This window comes from Schistocerca nitens, chromosome 2 (assembly GCF_023898315.1).
Source record: "Schistocerca nitens isolate TAMUIC-IGC-003100 chromosome 2, iqSchNite1.1, whole genome shotgun sequence".
Taxonomy (NCBI): domain Eukaryota; kingdom Metazoa; phylum Arthropoda; class Insecta; order Orthoptera; family Acrididae; genus Schistocerca; species Schistocerca nitens.
The window spans coordinates 1,186,186,643-1,186,207,290 of NC_064615.1; the positions used below are offsets into that span (position 1 = coordinate 1,186,186,643).

A 20,648-nucleotide genomic window follows, 5' to 3' on the forward strand; every position below is an offset into this window, starting at 1 on the left:
CCAAAGAGACATTACCCGAGAGCTGATATCCAGACATTGATGATTGTTAAGTATCACATTTCAGTAAATAGAAATTTGTAAACCACGGGTGCTAAATTTTTTGCAAAACTGTTTGGATTTGGGTAGTCATCTAAATACAACTGGGTTATGGGTGGTGAAGGATGTAGAGAACGAAGAGTGAGTGATCAGAAGAAAGGGAAGTTTGCAGCAAAACAGAGTTTCATCTCAAACCTAGAGGTTAGGGAGAGGCATTATTCTAGGAATGAGAACCAGCAATTGTACCTTTCTTCAGAACTGAGCATCAGAAAGTTGTTCAAAACATATAATGCAAATGTACCAAGTGAATTACAAGTAAAAATGTGGTCCTTTCAGAAAATATTCAACTCAACTCAAAATTTAACTACCTGCCTCAGATATTTAAAGCCACAGTTTTAAAATGTCTCACATATTGGCGACAGCTGCCCAAAATGAAAAATCACAAATTTTGACTAATTTGGGTGCTCAGAGGTTAAGGGCAAAGACATTTCACCAACTTATGAAGGAGAAACCCCGCAATTCAACAACACTATGCTTTGATATGCAGCACATATAGGTTCTTCAACTATCAATAAATAAGGCACATTATTCACATCAAGTAAACTATCACACACTCTATGTAATAGATACCGATAATAAAAATCCACACTTCTATTGCAGGAAATGTAATCCAGCTGGCAGAATTTCTGTTGGGTTGCTTTAGGTCTCTACTGAGTATTTTAGTTTGAACATTTTTGCAGATAGCTGTGGAGCTCCATGTGGAACATGCTTTGATTTTATTTTTGCCTGGAATAGCTCCTCAGCAGCTTAGGAAAGTAACAGTGTCTTTTTCCAGTAAGATGTGACTTATTTCTTCCTACGACAAGAGTCTTTGGACGGAAATAATTGGCAGCATTCAACTGTATTTATGGCCTACATACAGTTCAACAATTATTTTAGAGAGACTATGCTCTTATCATCAGCTTGTAAAACTTGGCTCATAAAGACAAAAGAACAAAAAAAGATATTAGGGTCATTCCACGTCAATTCAACGCACCTCTCAAACTGACCTCCTCTGATTTCTTTCAAATTTGGTGCATTCAATGACCCAGATAAGAGATGGAAAAATACCAATTTGCAGATGTGTATTACAATTGTGAAGAAAGTTATAGGACTGGGAAGTTTGAAATTTGTGCTAAATTTACATGCATATGTCAGAACATAAATGACTGTAGATCTGGTTATAATTCAATTACAGCAATGAAAATGGTACCATTGGAAAGCTAATGAATAGACCTTTTACATTGATATGCCACATTGCAGCTTACTGAGAATTTTCATACCAAAGGTCATTGACCTTGACCTTTGATGGATATGAAAATGCACTTCACACACACACACACACACACACACACACACACACACACACACACTCCCTTGCACCACAAATGAAGTTACTTTTACTATGTTAATGACTCTCCATCCAAAATAACTTCTTGTGTCCTGTCTACATAGAAATTCTCAATTATCCTAAACAATTGTACTTTTTATAATAAGTGGAAGTGTTGTACGAGTCAAATGCTTTTTGAAAGTCAAGAAGTACTCTATCTACCTGATTGCTTCGATCCGTGGCTTTCAGGACGTTATAAAATAAAAGCACGAATTGGCTTTCACACGACAGATATTTTTGGGAATCAATGCCGGTTAGCACGGAGGAGGTAATTTTCTGAGATACTTTACTATGTTTGACCTCGGGATATGTTATAATACGTTTGACCTTAGAATATGTTGTTATACATTTGACCACAGAATATAGTATATGATTCTACAACAAATGGGGCCAATGATATTGGACAGTAGCTTTGTGTATCACTTCTGTCATCCTTCCTTTTATGTGTGTGTGTGTGTGTGTGTGTGTGTGTGTCACATATACTTTCTTCCAACCACAGAACACAATTTTTGTTTGAGGGTTCTACAGTATACTACAGGCAAAAGAGGGTCCAACTCAGTACTGAACAGCATTTATCAAACTGTGTGATGCACAAACCCCAGGGGAGGCGGGAGAAGCGGATGGGGGTGTGAGGCTAGACCCTAAAGGCGTGCAAGAGAGGTGCAGTATATTTTTAATTAAAAAAGTAATAGTAATAATAATAATAATAATAATAATAATAATAATAACAACAGTTAAAAGGAAGTCACGCTTGATGAAGGTCCGCGTCACTTTCCATTTTTAACCAGACCTAAGGTCTTAGAAAAGAAAGATGATAATGATAATAATAATAATAATAATAATAATAATAATTGGACTGATTTTTTCATAACAACACTGTTACATCAGATGTTGCCAACAAAAATGAAACTGTGGTCATATTTTTAGCACTGTTTGAAACAATTGAGCACTCCGGGGCAATGTCGGCTGTTGGTGGATCCCCCACTGTTGGTTGCAGTGCGACCGTATCCTTAACTATCACGCAAAGTACAAGCTTCGGCACATCTATCTTGATGCCCCATTACAAACTTTCAGACTTCGCGAGGAAGACTCGACTGCAGTATGAAGCGGTTCCCGGTTAGTGACAGGCACGGAGACATCAGCTGCCAGAGGGGAGGGAGATAATAAACACATCAAAAAAAGTTTTGCATTAGCTCGGTTCCCAGAACTCCTGAAGATAGATGTTGACAGTGGATATTGCATCACAGACACAATCTCTGACTGTACAGAGATGCCACTAAACCTGCCCAAAGATGTAAGCAACCGTGCATAAGCAGAGCCTATTCGACGCAGGGGGTCCGACAGCTGATCAGTTAAAGTCATTCCACCAGCAAGGAGGTACACGGCTCGTCTTGTCTGTAGTTCAACCGTGCCTAGATGGTCAATACCGTGGTTTGGTCGCATCCACATTGTTACTTTAAGTCAGGAAGGGCTTCAACAAGGGAAGTGTGCATGTGTCTCGGAGTGAACCAAAGCGATGTTGTTCAAACATGGAGGAGATAAAGACAGATAGGAACTGTCGATGACACGCCTTGCTCAGGCTGTCCGAGGGCTACTACTACAATGGATGACAGCTAACTACGGATTATGGCTCGGAGGAACCTTTATAGTAACGCCATCATGTCGAATAATGCTTTTCGTGCAGCCACAGCACGTCACGTTACAACTCAAACTGTGTGCAATAGGCTGCATGATGCGCAACTTCACTCCCGTCGTCCATGGCGAGGTCCATCTTTGCAACCAGGACACCATCAGAGCAGTACAGATGGGCCCAACAACATGCTGAATGGACTGCTCAGCGAGTGCAGCATGGTGGAGGTTCCCTGCCGTTTTGGGGTGGCATTATGTGGGGCCGACGTACACCGCTGGTGGTCATGGAAGGTGCCATAATCACAGTACGATACGTGAACGCCATCCTCTGACCGATAGTGCAGCCATATCGGCAGCATATTGGCGAGGAATTCGTCTTCATGGACAATAATTCGCACCCCCATCGTGCACATCTTGTGAATTACTTCCTTCAAGATAAAGACATTGCTCGACTAGAGTGGCCAGCACGTTCTCCTGACACAAACCCTATCGAACATGCCTGGGATAGATTGAAAAGGGCTGTTTATGGACAACGTGACCCACCAACCACTCTGAGGGACCTACGCCAAATCGCCATTGAGGAGCAGGACAATCTGGACCAACAGTGCCTTGATGAACTTGTGTATAGTATGCCACAACGAATACAGGCATGCATCAGTGCAAGAAGACGTGCTACTGGGTATTAGAAGTACCAGTGTGCCTTGATGAACTTGTGGATAGTATGCCACAACGAATACAGGCATGCATCAGTGCAAGAAGACGTGCCACTGGGTATTAGAAGTACCAGTGTGCCTTGATGAACTTGTGGATAGTATGCCACAACGAATACAGGCATGCATCAGTGCAAGAAGACATGCTACTGGGTATTAGAAGTACCAGTGTGTACAGCAATCTGGACCACCACCTATGAAGATCTTGCTGTACGATGGTACAACATGCAATGTGTGGTTTTCATGAGCAATAAAAAGGGCAGAAATGATGTTTATGTTGATCTCTATTCCGATTTTCTGTACAGGTTCCAGAACTCTGGGAACTGTGGTGATACAAAACTTTTTTTGACGTGTGTACAAAGGTTAAAACAAGAAGGTATGGTGAGAAGTATTTATTGCTAGGCTTCACAGAAACTAGAATTAATGGCGAAGAACATCCACAGTGTGTAATTTGCTTAAAAATTTTAGCTGCGGACAGCATGAAACCTAACCAGTTAAAGAGACATGAAATCAAACATCCTAAATTAATGGGAAAACCAAAAGAAATTTTTGTCAGGAAACTAAATGTTTTACTGCCTACCCACAAGAACTTTGCTAGAATGACAAATGTGACTTCTAAGGCCCTTTCAGCCTCTAATAGGATTTCATATAGGATTGCTGAATTCAAGAAACATTATCGGGTGTAAAAACTCTGGTTTTACCAGCAGCAATTGATATAGTGTAGCCAAAGTTCGGTGACTCATTTACTCGACAGCTGAAAAGTATTTCTATCCCTAACAACACAGTGCACAGAAGATGACTTTTAGACATTTCTGACAATTTACTCAAGCAGTTAACAATAAACCGTGTAATAACAGTATTGCACTTGAAGTGGATGAAGTGACTGGTTTTCATAAAGATAGCTTATGTTCATTTTGTTGACAAGTTTAACATTGAAGACGAATTACTTTACTGTGAGCCGAAACCGAAAACAGCAACAGCTTGTAACGTTCCCTGGCAACACACACACTATTAATAAACTAAAATTTAATTGTACTATATACGCCGCTATGAAGCAATTTGTATATACTGTAATTATTTAACAAAAAATATTATTTAATTTTGTGTAAAGGACATTCGTTATTATTGTAATACTTTCTGTAATTATATTCCCAATGTATTTATGATTGTAATATTTCTATACTCATAATGTAATTACGATATGTGTCAATATCTGCGATAAGAAAAATGTAAAATACAGCCACAGATTGCAAAGAGACAATAACGGATGAGAGTCGTATAAATAGGAATACATAGTGTGCATTCTTTGCCGTCTTCCTCGAGAGCTGACAGAGAGAGAGGAACCCGTGACGTAGCATTTTGTGAATGAGTAGACTTCATCTGTCTGTATCTAGATTTAGCCGCCATTAGAGGAGAAATTACAAACTAATGTAAGTTGAATTATTGTTGTGGTCTAAATACATTACAATTTATCAAAAGTGTAAATCAAAAATGTAAATTAGCTTGCCCATGTCATCTATAATATTTCTTTAAAGAATTTTCAACATTTTTTAGCGGTGTTGCTGGGATGTGCCGCGACCGAATGATTTGCAGCGGCGGCACATTTAAAAAAATTGTTCCGCTAAGAAAAATTAACCAAACCCGTAAATCGGGAGCAGATAAAAATTAGTAGTGAATTAAGAAAATGTTTTTCTTTTACAGCGATCCTGAGACTGACGGAATTTATTACTAGTTTCACATTTGTGCATTCATAGGCGGATAGTTAACGTTGAAATTTAACAATTTGCTGGTTCTTTCAAATAACTTAAATGTATAGTGAAGTGTGTTTTATCAATGATAATTAAACGTCGGCTTGGCAATATTTAACCATTTTCTGCTAACAGAGACAGTCTTGTGTTCCATAGCTAACGCCGGGAAAGAATTCAGTAAAAAAAACACACTGCATTTAGAAAATGTGTGCCAAGGCCGAATTATGTAAAAGATTTAATTCTCAACTAAATATTCTTAATCAGTTAATATGAATTTATCAGCATGAGAGGGTTGACTAAGTTCACGTAATTTTAAATGCACTTAATTCTATTTAAATGAATTTTTATTACCACACGTAAATAAGGGGTTCTACAACAAAGTTCGTACTGAAGGAAAGAAAGATAATTAATAACAAAAAAAAAAAAAAAAAAAAAAAAAAAAAAAAAAAAAAAAAAAAAAAAAAAAAGAAAAACAATTTTTTAAAAAAAGGAACTATTTACCTTTTTTTTAATTTAATTTCATTAAAAGCTCAAAGCATTTTTGACATTTTTTTTTTAAAATCAAAATGGGATATTGTGTAATAAGTGCACTGGAGTATGCACAGATGGAGCTCGCTCAATGTCTGGAGTTCACGGAGGATCGCTACCAAACGTTAAAGCTGTAGCTCGTGATGCAGTATGGACTCACTGCACAAAACATTGGGAGGCTCTGGTTGCTGAAGGGAACAGCACACCCCTTGTGAAGTGCTGTGTATCGTTATAGGAACAGTTAAGAGTGCTAAACAGAATGTTTCAACTGAACAATGAAGTATTCTGTTTGTTAAAGGAGAAAAGTCACTCTTTAGCAGACTGTTTCAGAAACAGAGATTTTCTATTGAAAATAGATTACCTCATTGACATTTTTGAGGAATGAAATATTCTTAATACTAAACACTTCACGGTAATTGGGCAACTGTACTATCTCGGAATGAAAAATGGAAGGTGTTCGTACGCTATTTACAGCTGGGGTAAAACCAAATGGGATGTGGCATGCTAGGTATGTTCCCTACCCTAGTGTCACCGTTACGAGGACACAATGGAGACAGAAACCTGCCTTCTTCAACATCTTGCAACACTAAAGGTTCACTTTGAAAGTATTTCGGTGACAATTTTGATAAATTTAATTCGATTAAAAATCCATTTAAAAATGTTCCTGAACTATCAAATCCACATATAAAAGAGCAAAAACAATTTATTGATCTCACTTTGTGTTAGTTCATTGAAGAGTAAATTTAATTGAAGTGTCTTTGTGGGAGATACGGATCCGTATTGGCAAGAAATTCCCAATGCTGAGGCAAAATGCAATGAAAACTTTTCAGCTTTGGCAGCTATGAAACCGAACTACCATTCGAAGCTAAATGCATGCTATTTCTGCTTTTACAGCGTGTCTGGAGAAACTTTCTTGTCAAAAGCAGGCTCATCCATCACACAGAACTTCATAATTTAAATGAAGATGAAATGGGAGATACGATACTGCTTGAAGAGTTTGACAGAGCACTGAAAGACCTAAGTCGAAACAAGGCCCCAGGAGTACACAACATTCCATTAGAACTACTGACAGCCTTGGGAGAGCCAGTCCTAATAAAACTCTACCATCTGGTGAGCAAGATGTACGAGACAGGCGAAATACCCTCAGACTTCAAGAAGAATACAATAATTCCAATCCCAAACAAAGCAGGTGTTGACAGATGTGAAAATTACCGAACTATCAGTTTAATAAGTCACAGCTACAAAATACTAACATGAATTCTTTACAGATGAATGGAAAAACTGGTAGAAGCCGATCTCAGGGAAGATCAGTTTGGATTTTGTAGGAATGTTGGAACACATGAGGCAATACTGACCCTACGACTTATCATAGAAGAAAGATTAAGGAAAGGCAAACCTACAATTCTAGCATTTGTAGACTTGGAGAAACCTTTTGACAATGTTGATTGGAATACTCTCTTTCAAATTCTGAAGGTGGCAGGGGTAAAATACAGGGAGCGAAAGGCTATTTACAATTTGTACAGAAACCAGATGGCAGTTATAAGAGTTGAGGGACATGAAAGGGATGCAGTGGTTGGGAAGGGAGTGAGACAGGGTTGTAGCTTATCCCCCGATGTTATTCAATCTGTATATTGAGCAAGCAGTGAAGGAAACAAAAGAAAAGTTCGGAGTAGGTATTAAAATCCATGGAGAAGAAATAAAAACTTTGAGGTTCGCCGATGACATTGTAATTCTGTCAGAAACAGCAAAGGACTTGGAAGAGCAGTTGAATGGAATGGACAGTGTCTTGAAAGGAGGATATAAGATGAACATCAACAAAAGCAAAACGAGGATAATGGAATGTAGTCGAATTAAGTCGGGTGATGCTGAGGGAATTAGTTTAGGAAATGAGACACTTAAAGTAGTAAAGGAGTTTTGCTATTTGGGGAGCAAAGTAACTGATGATGGTCGAAGTACAAATGATATAAAATGTAGACTGGCAATGGCAAGGAAAGCATTTCTGAAGAAGAAAAATTTGTTCACAATGAGTATAGATTTAAATGTCAGGAAGTCGTTTCTGAAAGTATTGTATGGAGTGTAGCCATGTATGGAAGTGAAACGTGGACGATAAATAGTTTAGACAAGAAGAGAATATAAGCTTTCGAAATGTGGTGCTACTGAAAAATGCTGAAGATTAGATGGGTACATCACATAACTAATGAGGAGGTATTGAATAAAATTGGGGAGAGGAGGAGCTTGTGGCACAACTTGACAAGAAGTAGGGACCGGTTGGTAGGACATGTTCTGAGCCCTCAAGGGATCACCAATTTAGTATTGGAGGGCAGCATGGAGGGTAAAAATCGTAGAGGGAGACCAAGAGATGAATACACTAAGCAGACTCAGAAGGATGTAGGCTGCAGTAGGTACTGGGAGATGAAGAAGCTTGCGCAGGGTAGAGTAGCATGGAGAGCTGCATCAAACCAGTCTGTCTCAGTACGGAAGACCACAACAACAACAACAACAACAACAACAACAACAACGTTCTTGTAATTCTCATTTGCCGTACTGTAAATACTGTTCATTACGCAGTTTTGAATAAATGAAAATATGAATAAGATAAATAATTTGTTCCATATTGTCAATTCAACAATTCGTATAGTTTTGGTTTCTGTTGCACAAAATCCTTCTAAACTGAATTTGGTAAAACAGAACAAGGCAAAGAAAATAGAAAAAAATGAGGATTTTTGTTCATAAAATGGAGGTGGTGGCTGATACTTTTGCTCGTGAAGAGTGGCCCCATTGGAAAAAAGTTTAAAAACCACTGGTGTAGAAATTGATAAGGATTCTATAGGGCCTTGGAGATTTGTCCAATTTTAACGATGTCAGATGTTTCTCAATGCCACTGACAATAACATATATTTTACTCATCTTGGCAGTGGTAAGAGAATTAACTTTGGGTTTTTTGCTTTTACTTTGTTACCCTCAATTTTAGTTCCTGTCTTGTCAATAAGTATCTGGATACTTACTATGGTGGCACTGACGCTATTATGGAGTAGTTTCTGTTTGTTTAGAAGTTTCTTTACAGATTCGTGTACCATGGAGGGCACCTCTCATCATGAACTATTGTTCTAGGTACATGTGTATCCAGTTTCTGATCACCTACTCTTTTTAACTTGACCCACATTTATTGTATATGTCCTGTCCAGAGTTTAATGTTTCACGTTTTATGCTGAGCTACAGTGCTATAGCCTCTTTATCTAATATGTTGAACATACAGGGTGATGAGAAACAATCAGAAAAGCTTGTAAGGTTGTTGCAGGGTAGGTTGAGCTGATAAATAATTGTTCAGAAAAAAATATTGATACACTGCGCTGTTTCTAAGTTAATCAGCATTGATGTTAGCCAATCACACTGTTGCGCATGCAAATTCAAGTAGCTCACCAGAGATGGTGTCGTCAAACATATTCTTCATTTGGTTTCCTAAAACTGAACAAGAGTGTCATACAAAAACTGGACACAGGACAGTAATAAAGATCGAACCTGAGAAGTAGGCTGTGCAGACTCACGCGCTATCATCTACGCTGTACCAAATTGTATCTGGCGAGTCACTTGAATTTGCGTAGGCACGGGAGGCAGTGGGAGGGTGGAATAATAATAATAATAATAATAATACGGTATCGCCCGATACTATTTCACTTGCACTCTGTACAGTATGTCACAACGTTCTGTTACAGGATTACTTTTTATTTTTTTAATTTTAAATCTGGCTCATATGTAATTCCAGTCACTGTGTAGAATTTTGTACACCAGCTATGCTGTGTCACGTTCATGCGAAATTCTCTTAACTGTCTTCTCTGCTGCAGGAAATTGCTAACGACTACACCAAATTATCAAATGACAAATGAACACATATTTTCATTTTCAACCATATGCTTACAGATATTATAACTGCATTTACAATTCAGTCCATTAACATGACACTAACACATTCTTTCTCTACTAGAACTCAAACAAGAGTAGATGGTGATGATTGGTTTTTGGGGCACTCAACTGTGTGGTCATCAGAAGTACCAGTTTTTTCACAGTCTAATTTTTACACACAGTCCACTCGAGCCACTGTCACAAATGATGATGATGAGGATGAAATAATGAGGACAACACAAGCACCCAGTCCCGGGCAGAGAAAATCCCCAACCCATCAAACAAGAGTGCTGCCAATCAATATAAAAGCTTTCTTACATTACAATCAAAAAACATAATTTGTTTTTCTCCTAAGAGATTCCATAATCCCACTTATCCTGTGCACATCTTCTGGGTCCGCAGACTGCATACAAGATGCCCAGCAAGTAGTCAGCATTCTCCTGGCTTCCACGCACTATGGCTACATCTTTCATCATATGCCCTCTCTGTGGGAACAGATATGGTACACACAGTAGATCTGTCAATATTTGATCCTCTCTACTTTACTTAAATATCATGGATGTTTTTAGCTCATGCAACAATTCTTCATATATTGGAACAGGATGTCCCGTAACACTACACTTGCAATGAATTGATTGGCTAACTTCAGTGTTAATTAAATCAGAAACAGTGAAATGTACTGAATTATTTTCTTAACAATTATCTCAGCACAACCTACCCTGCAACACCCTTACAAGCTTTTGAGACTGTTTCTGATAATGCTGCAAATAACTTTCTACTTTTTTAGTAGCCACTTTTACTTTTGTATTGTCATGGCCCCCACTAACACAATTGTAATTATGCAAACTGATTATTGTATAATTAAGTTCTCCTATGATTACAGGATTGCGAATGTTACTAGTGAACTGAAATTTTCTCTAAGATCTTAGGTTACATCTGGAGGAAAATCTGGTGGTTGTAAGAAAAATCTAGTTATAAGTTTAGAATTTCTTGTCTCTTGTGACAAATATACAAGCTCCATTTGCCATTTGCCTATCCTTTCAATATACAGGGTGAGTCACTAACTATTGCCACCGAGAATAACTTGAAAAGTATGATAGTAGCTGAAAAGTTTGTGGGACAAATGTTGCATGGGACAACGGGGGCCATAATATGACATTGGTTTTTTTGTTGCTAGGTGGGGTCGCATCAGAGATATGAAGGTCAACTTTGTTTTTTTAAATGGTATGCTGTAGTTTGGCACCGATTTTCTGATAGCAGCTATTGAGATGAATCCAATGATGTGTGAACATTGATGCTGTCGGTGACCTCCTGAATGGCTGTTTTCAGTTCAGCAATAGTTGTGGGGTTATTGCTGTAAACCTCAAAAAGAAATTGCACATGCTCAGAGATGGAGAATACGGCAGCAAATCGAGGCCCGTGCCACTGGCCTGTGGGTACCACAGAGTGAGAATGCAGCCCACAAAGCGCTCCTCCAGGACATCAAACACACTCCTACTTCAACAGGGTTGAGCTCTGTCTTGCACGAACTACATCTTGTCGAAATCAGGATCACTTTCGACAATGGGGATGAAATCATCTTCCAAAACCTTCAAGTACCATTCGGAGTCACCGTCTCATACAGGAATATCACACAGTTATTCCGTGACAGGACACTGCACACCACACAGTCACCCATTGAGGGTGAAGAGACTTCTCGATAGCAAAATACGGATTCTATGTCCCCCCAACGCGACGATTTTGCTTATTGATGAACCCGTCCAAATGAAAGTGAGCTTTGTTGCTAAACTGAACCGTACTGCACATACTAATTCCCATCGTGCCCGGTGGCCAACCGTGCAGTTCGAGCATCCTAAGGCAAACCGTTCAGAAGTTAAGACCATTTTATTTCACATACTGAACATAAACACTCGCAAGTGTTCAAAAATACTGTCACTGAAAGTTTTTGAAAAGAACAAAGTAAGTTAACACTTGGCAGTACGATATAAATACGAAGCACTCACAAATTTTTGAAAATACACAATATGAGAGACCATGTGAAAATGACACAAACAGTAGGTCAGACCTATTTGGCACAAGCAATCTCACACAAAGGAAAATTCAGAAGTCACCTATATACGTAAATAAATGTGTGAAATGAACAAATTTTGTTACTTAGTAGAATTTGTGATACCTTTTACCCTAACATGCCAATGATGAACAACATAGTGTTTATCACAATCAAATTCACAAAAACTGTGGAGTACCAACAAAGCATGTCATTGCAATTCATGCCATTTTAATTGAATATTTTAATTCCCAGACGATAGAAATAATTTTTCATTTTCATCCAATTACCTCACACAATACCACAAAATTTAGAGCAATTAAAATAATACAGAAAAATATACACTTACCTACAACAGATTCAACAGTATCAGCTGCTGGATAAAATGGAGTAGCCAGTGGGGACACTGATGGCAGTGGTATAGAATTGCTAATGCTATAATTCAAATAAATATTTTGTTTCCTATTTGCCTTTTCCATTGGTGTAAGGAGTGGATCCCGCTCTATTGCTATTAGTTTGCTTTGCATTGCACTCTGTAAGAAAGAGAGAAAAAATTAGTGTTTCAATAATTCATTAAGGGTGTGATATAGTGGACTTTTCAGCCAGAACAGGAATATACTGCCTCGGAAGGAAACTTCACAAATGAAAGAGTTCATATGATGTGACATCATAGGTTAAACATCTGAACAGGAATGTTTCAGAATATATGATAATAAATTCTGGCTTCTGATGACAGGTACGTTTATTGCTTTAGAAAATTATAAGGTACTGAATGAAAATTGCAGATTACTCTCCCACCTCCTCAGATAATATTTATGAAGAAAATAACAACTTATTTACAATCACTTTAAGGAAAATTATTAGACAATATTTTGATGATACAAACAACAATATCTCTATTCATTTACTCACAAGTCTGTAGCTCAGCACATTAAATATTTTTGAACTGTTTGTGACAAAAGCACCCAAGAAAATTTTGAAAAGCAGTGCTAATTCTTGAGTTCCCCCTCCCCACTTTTGTAAAGTTACCAACACATTATCTCATTGCTTTTTTCTTTGAGATGAACACAATGCAGAACTCCCACAGACTGCTTAGTGAAAATTCTGTGGTATATGCTGCCTTCAGTAGTTTCATTAAGAAAACTACCTAGGAAGACAGCCACTTCACAAGGTCTCGAAATGATGCCCATGGGCATTATCATTCACTTATTGGGAGAGAAATCAATTCAGATGGAAACAAATTTGAATTTAAAAGAGGGATATGGTAATATTGAGAATTACGAATCCTAAAGAATTCATTTTCTTTAAATCCCCTGTGAAGGCATTCTGGATGTGACAATCCTTTGCAGGTTTTGCTTTAGCAACTTAGTTATTTCAAAATTATTACACCGTCAGACATTTCCAGGGGCAGATGTGGACTCTGACCACAATCTATTGGTTATGACCTGTAGATTAAAACTGAAGAAACTGCAAAAAGGTGGGAATTTAAGGAGATGGGACCTGGATAAACTGAAAGAACCAGAGGTTGTACAGAGTTTCAGGGAGAGCATAAGGGAACAATTGACAGGAATGGGGGAAAGAACTACAGTAGAAGAAGAATGGGTAGCTTTGAGGGATGAAGTAGCGAAGGCAGCAGAGGATCAAGTAGGTAAAAAGACGAGGGCTAGTAGAAATCCTTGGGTAACAGAAGAAATATTGAATTTAATTGATGAAAGGAGAAAATATAAAAATGCAGTAAATGAAGCAGGCAAAAAGGAATACAAACGTCTCAAAAATGAGATCGACAGGAAGTGCAAAATGGCTAAGCAGGTATGGCTAGAGGAAAAATGTAAGGATGTAGAGGCCTATCTCACTAGGGGTAAGATAGATACTGCCTACAGGAAAATTACAGAGACCTTTGGAGATAAGAGAATGACTTGTATGAATATCAAGAGCTCAGATGGAAACCCAGTTCTAAGCAAAGAAGGGAAAGCAGAAAGGTGGAAGGAGTATATAGAGGGTCTATACAAGGGCGATGTACTTGAGGACAATATTATGGAAATGGAAGAGGATGTAGATGAAATGGGAGATATGATACTGCGTGAAGAGTTTGACAGAGCACTGAAAGACCTGAGACGAAACAAGGCCCCCGGAGTCGACAACATTCCATTGGAACTACTGACGGCCTTGGGAGAGCCAGTCCTGACAAAACTCTACCATCTGGTGAGCAAGATGTATGAAACAGGCGAAATACCCTCAGACTTCAAGAAGAATATAATAATTCCAATCCCAAAGAAAGCAGGTGTTGACAGATGTGAAAATTACCGAACTATCAGTTTAATAAGTCACAGCTGCAAAATACTAACACGAATTCTTTACAGACTAATGGAAAAACTAGTAGAAGCCAACCTCGGGGAAGATCAGTTTGGATTCCGTAGAAATATTGGAACACGTGAGGCAATACTGACCTTACGACTTATCTTAGAAGAAAGATTAAGGAAAGGCAAACCTACGTTTCTAGCATTTGTAGACTTAGAGAAAGCTTTTGACAATGTTGACTGGAATACTCTCTTTCAAATTCTAAAGGTGGCAGGGGTAAAATACAAGGAGCGAAAGGCTATTTACAATTTGTACAGAAACCAGATGGCAGTTATAAGAGTCGAGGGACATGAAAGGGAAGCAGTGGTTGGGAAGGGAGTAAGACAGGGTTGTAGCCTCTCCCCAATGTTGTTCAATCTGTATATTGAGCAAGCAGTGAAGGAAACAAAAGAAAAGTTCGGAGTAGGTATTAAAATCCATGGAGAAGAAATAAAAACTTTGAGGTTCGCCGATGACATTGTAATTCTGTCAGAGACAGCAAAGGACTTGGAAGAGCAGTTGAATGGAATGGACAGTGTCTTGAAAGGAGGATATAAGATGAACATCAACAAAAGCAAAACAAGGATAATGGAATGTAGTCTAATGAAGTCGGGTGATGCTGAGGGAATTAGATTAGGAAATGAGACACTTAAAGTAGTAAAGGAGTTTTACTATTTGGGGAGCAAAATAACTGATGATGGTCGAAGTAGAGAGGATATAAAATGTAGACTGGCAATGGCAAGGAAAGCGTTTCTGAAGAAGAGAAATTTGTTAACATTGAGTATAGATTTAAGTGTCAGGAAGTCATTTCTGAAAGTATTTGTATGGAGTGTAGCCATGTATGGAAGTGAAACATGGACGATAAATAGTTTGGACAAGAAGAGAATAGAAGCTTTCGAAATGTGGTGCTACAGAAGAATGCTGAAGATTAGATGGGTAGATCACATAACTAATGAGGAAGTATTGAATAGGATTGGGGAGAAGAGAAGTTTGTGGCACAACTTGACCAGAAGAAGGGATCGGTTGGTAGGACGTGTTCTGAGGCATCAAGGGATCACCAATTTAGTATTGGAGGGCAGCGTGGAGGGTAAAAATCGTAGAGGGAGACCAAGAGATGAATACATTAAGCAGATTCAGAAGGATGTAGGTTGCAGTAGGTACTGGGAGATGAAAAAGCTTGCACAGGATAGAGTAGCATGGAGAGCTGCATCAAACCAGTCTCAGGACTGAAGACCACAACAACAACATACACCATCATACCAATCTGCTGTCAATGTCCTACCTCATTCACGTTCGATTGGCGATACACACATTTGCAACTAGATGCAATCCTCTTCCGTTGGCACACCTCGCTCTATTTACACGTACCGGATTGACACCATCGAGAAAGTACAAACGTGAAGTTTCTAAGTAAATTCGTCAGAAGTTTGTCCGGGAAAGTTTCCTCGTAAGTGTTGCATCACTATCCAGTCTTTCAGCAAATGTAACAAGTAGTAGTGAGAAAGCTGCCTCAAAGTATCGCATTAGCAGCCACGGGCCGAAGGCCGCAGTGCGGCATCAAGTGGATCGGAATAATGTACACATAAGACGATTGCGACTTGAGGCTAACCGCACTCGGCGGGTCGATGTATCTAAACTGGGGCAAGTCCACCGTTACGGGTGACACAATTGGGTGCCAGATTTCAGTGAAACAACTGTCGAGCACCTCGGGTTCGAGACTGGGCTGCACCTGCCACCGCTTACACTAAGTTCCTCACAGGGCTCAGTGCTGTGGCACCACCGGCCTGCCGTTCATACCTACTGCTGCCTACAATGAGTTTCCCCCTGGAACTTAGTACCACAACACCAGCTGCCGTCTGACTCCTGCCGGGGAGGAGTGGGTCGAATTCCAGTGTAGGCAGCCTTCCCTCACTACTGCAGAAGACACCACTTATCAGAGCGGTACCGGCAGGGGCTCTCCTAGTCCGTCACATTTTGTTCAGTGACAAGACAGGCAGCAACAACAGCTATGTCCGTCTGTGGATGAGCAAGGTGACACGACTACTGCAGCAGTGCAGTTCTGTTGACACATGGTGGGGTGAGTGCAGTCTTTTTGTTCAGGTTTTGTTCAACTGTGAGGTCAAAACATGTCAATGGGTTTTTTAGCAGTCAAGTTGTACTTGGAAGTTCGCTGTGTGACAGGTGAACGCAGACGATATTTGGAGGTGTAAATGTAACTCAGTTTTCACCTGATCAATATGGGCAATACAGATGTCACTACAGAGAGGTGTGCCTCACTGTCTAGTAGTATAAGCTGTTAACCATTACTAGTAGTTCAGGAAGTGAAGCTAAGCACGGTTGTCGTTTTGAAGAATAGCAGTGATTACGAGCAACCACTCATAGTTAAGTGACAGCACAAAGTAATACAATACCGTTACAGTTAAGCGTGCTCATAATTTGATTTTACTCCGTGCAGAGAAAGGAATACGGTTCAACATTTAAGCACGTAAGATAGTGAGAAGTCTTAGTAGCGTGGTATGCTTAAAAGTTTTTTTTTCCTCCCTTTTACGACTGTGTGATCGACAGGAGGCAACTGTTTCGGGGTCGACGGGAGGTAACCGTGTCTGGGTCGATACCACAAGGAGCTCTGGGGTGCTTTAATTTTAAGAGGCGAAGTAGAAAAGTTGTAAGCAGAAAAGGTTGAGCAGGATAAGAGATTAGATGTATCAGACACTGACATGAAGAAAATTACTAATAACAAAACTCCACAGTAAAGGGAGTAATTGCAGAGAGAGCACGAGCGCTGGATAATGGAAAACTGGCCTCGGGATGCGAGAAATACATTGATTATGCAAAGAATGAAAGGAAAGGAAAAAAAAGCAGAGAGGAGGGAGAATGAAATTGAACCTGTCAGTCCAGTGAAGAGAGAGAACGAAAGAGTGTGGTCTCAGTTGCCTGAGACTGCAGTCGTGTCTGTGAGTTGCATTTGTGTGTGTGTGTGTGTGTGTGTGTGTGTGTGTGTGTGTGTGTATTGTTGACAAAGGCCATTGGCCGAAAGTTTTAAGTTTGAAAACCTTTTCATTGTGCCTATGTGCCACTCAGCATCTCTGCTATATGGTGAGTGGCAACTTTCATTCTCATAATATTGTTACATTCCATCGTGGATTTTCCATTGTTTGATAAGGATAGTTTATTGAGACAAGAAGAGTGTCAGTTTGTAAGTCCGGGATGGAGAGACAAAATTTTTTTTGTGTACGTGCGAGGCAAGGGACCTAACAGTGAAATACGTTTCGTAGTATTTGTGCTAATGAGCACAACAAGAGACCCTCGAGAGGTCATGTGAGATTAAGCAATACGAGCAAGAGATGAGAAATAGTTTATGGAATGTTTAAAGATTAATATAGTAATTGCACAGTAGTTAAAGATAGCCTATTTAGTAGTACGTACTTGTTTTACAGATTAAGGGTGACAGTAATTTCAGTAGAGAAGCAGGTCGAAGCAAGACTCCAGGGGTCAGGTTTCTCCATGGGGGGAGGGGGTAGTGTAGTGTCGCTAACCAGTCTTCGAGCAAAAGTAATGAGAAGCCGTGAGAAAGCCACCATCAAGTATCGCATTAACAGCTGCAGGCTGATAGCTGCAGTGTGGTGACATGTGGGTCAGAGTAACACACACTTGAGGGGACTGCAAGACACGGCTAGCAGTACTCGGCAGAAAACTGCACTGCACAGTAGTAACGACCGTAGCAGGAGGGTTGACATCACCGCACTGAGGGAAGTCTCTGGTAACAGACGATGTAACTAGGTGCCAGGTTCTAGTGCAACAACTGAACCTCAGAGTGATACGAATAAGGCCGAATTTTCAGGCAGGAGCACTTCTCGTCGGCGGAGTCCGACAGCACCACCACCCACCGGGGGCATGACGGACGGTGAGAAAACTGGGCTCGCCAGCAGTAGCCGTGGGTTCGGAACTGGGCTGTGCCTGCCACCCGAGTTTCTCACGGGACTCGGCACCACCCACCTGCCACCCACACCTGCTACCACTCCCACTGAGTTCCCTCCCAGGGAATCAGTGCCACAGTATCAGTGCCATTTGACTCCTGCCAGGGAGCAGCGGATCGAATCCCACGTACACTCTGGCACAGTGGCCACGAGCAGAGCCGAGGAGCCATTCGAGAGCGGGCCCCGAGAGAGCAGAAGCGCACCGCCGATGTCGCGACTGTGGCCTACGGAGGCTATCGACTGTCCGGTCGTATCTCAATGAGGAACTAGAAACTTGACTCTGTTTTCAAATGTGGAGAGACGTGTAGAGGAACTATGGGCCTGTTTCAAAAAATATCTGATCATAATAACAGGAGGGACACACTGTGGAATACAGCCACTGTAAATAAACTTTTAAAGAAACAGACTACTGCATTATAGGTGTAAAACAAAGCATACGGCTATAGATAGAGAGATGCTGAATGAAATGCATTTGGCTATCAGGAGAGCAACGTCTGAGCCTTCAGTGACCACCGTAGCAGAATACTGTCAAATGATTTTTCAGAAAACCCAAAGAAATTTTCGTCATACGTAAAGGCTGTTAGTGGCACCAAAGTTAGTGTCCAGTCCCTAGCGAATGGGAGAGGAACTGAAACTACGGGTAGCATAGGCAAAAGCTGAAACGTTTAACTCTGTTTTCAAATGTTCCTTTACAAAGGAAAACCCAGGAGGATTGCCTTGACTGACTCCTCGTACCACGGGAAAGATGAAAAAAATCTGTTAGTGTCAGTGGTGTTGAGAAACAGCTGCAATCATTAACATTGAACAAAGTTACTGGGGCCGATGGAATCCCAGTCAGATTCTATACTGAATTTGCAGCTGAATTAGCCCCTCTTCTAACTATAATCCAACATAAATAAAAAATGATAATTAAAAAACTATCATGCCAAGTAGTTGGGAAAAAGCACGTCAGACCCATCTATGGGACAAGTAGAAGAAGTGATCCATAAAATTACCACCAATACCCTTGACATCGATTTGTTGTAGAAACTTAGAACATATTCTGAACTCAAACATAATGAAGTATCTTGAACAGAATGACCTCCTCCATGCCAACCAGCACGGATTACAGAAACACTGATCATATGAAACCCAACTCATTTTTCTCACACAACATACTGAAGGCCTTGCGTCAAGGCAGTCAGGTAGATACAGTATTTTTGATTTCTGAAAAGCACTTGACTCAATGCCACACCTATGCTTATTGTAAACAGTTCAATCATATGGGGGATCAAGCGAAATTTTTGACCGCATTGAGGACTTTTTGGTAGAGAGGATGCAGCATGTTATCTTGCATGGAGAGTCATTGTTAGATGTAGAAGCAATTTCGGGTGTGCCCCAGGGAAGTGTGTTGGCACCCTTGTTGTTCATGTTGTATATTAATGACCTTTGAGACAACATCAATAGTAACCTCAGACTTTTTGCAGATGATGCACTTCTCTATAATGAAGTACTATGTGGAGGAAGCTGCATAAATATTCAGTCAGATCTTGATAGGATTTCAAAATGGCGCAAAGACTGGCAACTTACATTAAATGTTCAGAAACGAAAAAACGTAGTATCCTATGACTATAATATCAATGAGTCACAGTTGGAATCAACCAACACATACAAATACATGGGCATAACACATTGTAGGGATATCAAACAGAATGATCACATAGGCTCAACTGTGGGTACAGCATGTGTTAAGACTCTTGAAGATATAAGTAAACCAACCCAAGAAAGTCTACTAACAAAGTTTCAAGAACTGGCTTCAAATGATGAATCTAGCAATATACTACAGCCCCCTACATATTGCTCACACGTGGGTCAGGAGGATAAGATTAGAATAATTACAGCACACACAGAGGCATTAAAAAAAAATCATTCTTCACACACTCCATACACGAATGGAAGAAACCCTAGAAATTGGTACAACGGGATGCACCCTCTACCGTGCAATTCACTGTGGTTTGCAGAGTATAGATGTAGATATACATGTAGCTCAGAAGTCAGGATGTCAAATGTCAATTCCGGCCTACCACGATTAAGTCCAGACATCCACTGATAGTACTCCAAATGAAATGGTAAGCTTTCTGTTATCAGGTCAGACGGTATGATAATAGCTTTCCTGACATTAAGAATAAAGTATTAAGACATTGCGGCCAACAAAAATATGACATGACACGAGATCTCCTGGTAAGTATGGCCGACATCCACTGCAATCATTTTTGAAACATGAATTATGTTTTCTTGGTGATACCTTCTTCTATGTCTGGACTGACT

General features: G+C 39.9%; 1 protein-coding gene across 2 annotated transcripts in view; it reads right to left on the reverse strand.

Annotated features, from left to right (window-relative positions):
• LOC126237519 (putative E3 ubiquitin-protein ligase UNKL) overlaps positions 1–20,648 on the reverse strand; it is a 303,009-nt gene that overhangs the window by 75,759 nt on the left and 206,602 nt on the right. For both annotated transcript variants that reach the window (XM_049947690.1, XM_049947689.1), the window contains one exon: positions 12,377–12,560. In XM_049947690.1, the coding sequence (XP_049803647.1) occupies positions 12,377–12,560 (184 nt within the window). The remainder of the gene's footprint in view (positions 1–12,376; positions 12,561–20,648) is intronic.